General features: G+C 49.5%; 1 protein-coding gene across 2 annotated transcripts; it reads right to left on the bottom strand.

The window, feature by feature from the left end:
- Window positions 1–335: 335 nt before the first annotated feature.
- On the bottom strand, window positions 336–2,870 carry Psmb6 (proteasome (prosome, macropain) subunit, beta type 6). 2 transcript variants are annotated; one of them, NM_008946.4, is made up of 6 exons: window positions 2,699–2,837; window positions 2,242–2,309; window positions 1,769–1,900; window positions 1,521–1,650; window positions 871–1,015; window positions 336–757 (listed from the first exon to the last, which is right to left on the bottom strand). In NM_008946.4, exons 1-6 carry the CDS (start codon window positions 2,795–2,797, stop codon window positions 615–617), a joined length of 717 nt encoding a protein of 238 aa, NP_032972.3. In that variant the 5' UTR covers window positions 2,798–2,837; the 3' UTR covers window positions 336–614. The 2 variants fall into 2 exon arrangements, with proteins under 2 accessions (NP_032972.3, XP_030101534.1); XM_030245674.1 differs by having other exon boundaries at window positions 541–777; window positions 2,699–2,870.
- Window positions 2,871–3,220: the final 350 nt, after the last annotated feature.

Raw genomic sequence — 3,220 nt, 5'->3', positions numbered from 1 at the left:
TATGTAGAGTAAATATGATCTGCAGAAAGATACAGAAACCACCGCTCTTGACCGAGTACATGGTATACATCTGTGATCCGGGCACTCCAGACGCAAAGGGAGGAGAATTGCCACAAGTTCAAGGCTGGACTGAGCTATAAGAGATCTAATCTCAAAAAAAAAAAAAAAAACAAGAACAAGGGGCTGGAGAGATGGCTCAGTGGTTAAGAGCACTGGCTGCTCTTTCAAAGGCCTGGTTTCAATTCCCAGCACCCACAGGGCAACTCACAACTGTCTGTAACTCAAATTTCAATAATCTGGCACCCTCACACATACATGCAGGCAGAACAACAATGCACATAAAACAAACCATTTTATTTAAAAACATAATGCAACCAGCCATCCCCAAAATAATCCAATAATGCTAGTAATGATAAAAGAACAGCGCACTGATAAACCTTCCTTACCTCTCTAATTCCTACCGAGCTCAGTGCAATAGTTTACGCAAGACAATGGTTTTGGCAAGTTGAAGTTGAAGTCAAGAACCTTCACACAGAAACGTCTCTTTAACAAACTGTTTATTAGCTTCTGCGTCGGTATGGACCATCCTTTACTACTCCCTAGAACACCAGGCCTCAGGGAGGTGGCAACGTGGCAATGGTGAACTTGGGGATTTGGTCTCCCAAAAGCACCTGCCGCTCTACCCCTGACTCCTGAATGGCTGCCAAGCGGATCACCCCTCCACTGGAGCCGTCGCGTTCCATGGCCAAAGCGAGAGCTGTAGATAAAACGAGGACAGTGGGTTTGGAGTTAGTAGCTGAACGTGAGGACCCTTGGCACAGCTTGGGAACGAGGGCTGAAGTTCACAGGCGTGGAAGCACAGAGTCTCACCATTGGCAGTGAACTGCAGACATTCGTCCTTGGTCATGCCTTCCCGATACGTAGCATCAACATAGCCATAGATGTACGAGCTCCCGGAGCCTCCGATGGCAAAGGACTGTCTTACCATCATACCCCCCATGGGAACAGAGTACACCTGCCAGATGGGAGGGGGGAGAAAAGCCACCAGTTGCACCCTTTCCCAACACATTCACCCATCCCTTTTGATTTTGGTCTCGGGAAAGTTAATGGTGAGGTAGAGACAGAAAGAGAAACTTAAAAAAAAAAAGGTGTTTGGAGTGGGGACTAGGGATGGCTTGGGTGGTAAAGGGCCTGCTAAGGCAAGTATGAAGACCTGATTTCAAATCCCCAGCACTTATGTAAAAGCTGGGCATGTGTATCTGTAACCCCAGCTCTGGGAGTAGGGTGCAGGGTGTATAATTGCTAGAGCTCATTGGATAGGCAGCCTAGCTAAAAGTGAGCTCTATCTTCAGTGAGACTGTCTCATGAGGAAGACAACCCTGGCACACCTCTGGCCTCCACACACATGTACCCATAAGGATACATGCATACAGGACGGACAGACAGACAGACAAACAAAATGGCCGAAGGGGTGGAGCATCAGAGGTGTGACTCCAGTACTCTGGTGAGGAGGGCCTGACCTGCCCTCCTTCTTGAGGGTCCCAGCCTGCAATGATGATTCCTGCCATCAGATCTTCTCTGTACCGGTAACACATCTCCTTAAAGAGACTGGCGGCTGTGTGGACTAGTGGAGGCTCGTTCAGTTCAATACTAGAAGGTGGGGTTGGAAGATCACAAACAAAGCAATATCAGGATCTGGAGTCAGGCCTTTTAGTGCCTTATGTTCCAGAGCCTTCAGGGTCGTTGTTCCTCCCCTGCCCACAAGTACCTGTGGAAACCAAGCTGGTAAGTGACAGCGTCTGCCACTGCTTGGGTATCAGCGGCTGAGCCTGAGCGGCAGCAGAAGATGTGATCGTGGATAGGGGTCAGCTTGTCAGTCACTCGATTGGCGATGTAGGACCTGCAGGATGGCGGAAACAGTGAGAAGGAGCCCACTTGCCTCCCTCCTCCACCACATCACCGTCTACTCCCTGCAGCTCCAGGGATACAAATACTGCTACCACCTACTAGTCCTCATGGAAAATGAAGCCGGATGAATGGAGAACAGACCTTTACTGGTAGTTCACCAAAGGGTGAGGGGGCCTGGAAACCACAGAATTAGGAACAAGTCCTTATTATCTCCAGGTAGTGGAGAAACTTCTCTTGCCACAGTGGTCTGAGGAGGGTAAGGATGGGCTGACAGGCAGGAATGGTATATGTTTGGAGTAGGGGAAACGGGAAGACTTTCTGTTTTGAGCTCACCCAGTGGTTGTCCTGGAGTCCGCTCCTAGAACCACGCCCCCATTAAACTGCACAGCCATGATCGTGGTCTGGGAAGAATAGTGTAAAAAAGGTAACTCTTTTAGCCTTACCGCATTCTCGAGTATATACCGACCTCAATAATTCTTCACCCGGATTTTATAATGCAAAATTCGTGCTCCGCGAACCTATTATCAAATCTTAAGGGGGCTCAACACGTCAGAGAATATAAAAACTACAATCTCCAAACCCCAGGATTCAGACTCTTATGCTTCAGCCTACTGTTCACCTCTCATCACGAAAGGTATCACCCCACGCCAGCATTCAAGGAATCCCTCTCCCTCTCGCAGAACACAGCGCTCCCCCCCCCCCAACCCACTCAGTCAAACCCACTCGGGCTTCATGTTTTTCCTCCCGTCAGGCCTAGTACATGTCTTCCGAACTCTGGCTCTTTCCTCACCCCTGTGGAGACTTCCCGGTTTTCCCAGTCTGGGGTGAGAGCCTCCGGCCCAAAGGCCGGTGCAGACCCCGCTCGACGAACAGCTAAGGCGGCCGCCATCTTCCTCTGCTACTCTGCCACAAAGCAACCGTCGTAAAGCGCTCCGTCACTCTCTTTAGTCCGCCTCTGTGGCCTTCTGGGAGCGAAGCTGCTTGACGGCAGAAGGGAAAAGACAGAGGTAGGAACTCGTCGTTAGAGTCAGTGGGCACTTTACGGCAGTGTGTCAAATTACCAAAAAAAAAAAAAAAAAGAGGCGGGTCTAGGAAGGGGGGAAAAGGGCGGAGCCTCTTCTCAAAGATTTGCCTCACCAGAGGCTTGTGGCTCCCGGAGGCAAAGGATACTTGGAAATGAAGCCTAATTTACATTATAAGGTTTTAGGTGTGTGTGTGTGTGTGTGGGGGGGGTCGTTTGTTTGTTTTGGTAACTTGATTGTATAGTCTGAAGTATGTGGGTTTTGTAAATAACAACGTTGTGTCGCAATGT

This window comes from Mus musculus, chromosome 11, assembly GCF_000001635.26.
Source record: "Mus musculus strain C57BL/6J chromosome 11, GRCm38.p6 C57BL/6J".
Taxonomy (NCBI): domain Eukaryota; kingdom Metazoa; phylum Chordata; class Mammalia; order Rodentia; family Muridae; genus Mus; species Mus musculus.
Note: the sequence above shows the minus strand (reverse complement) of the source record. Positions and strands in the feature narration are given on the sequence as shown.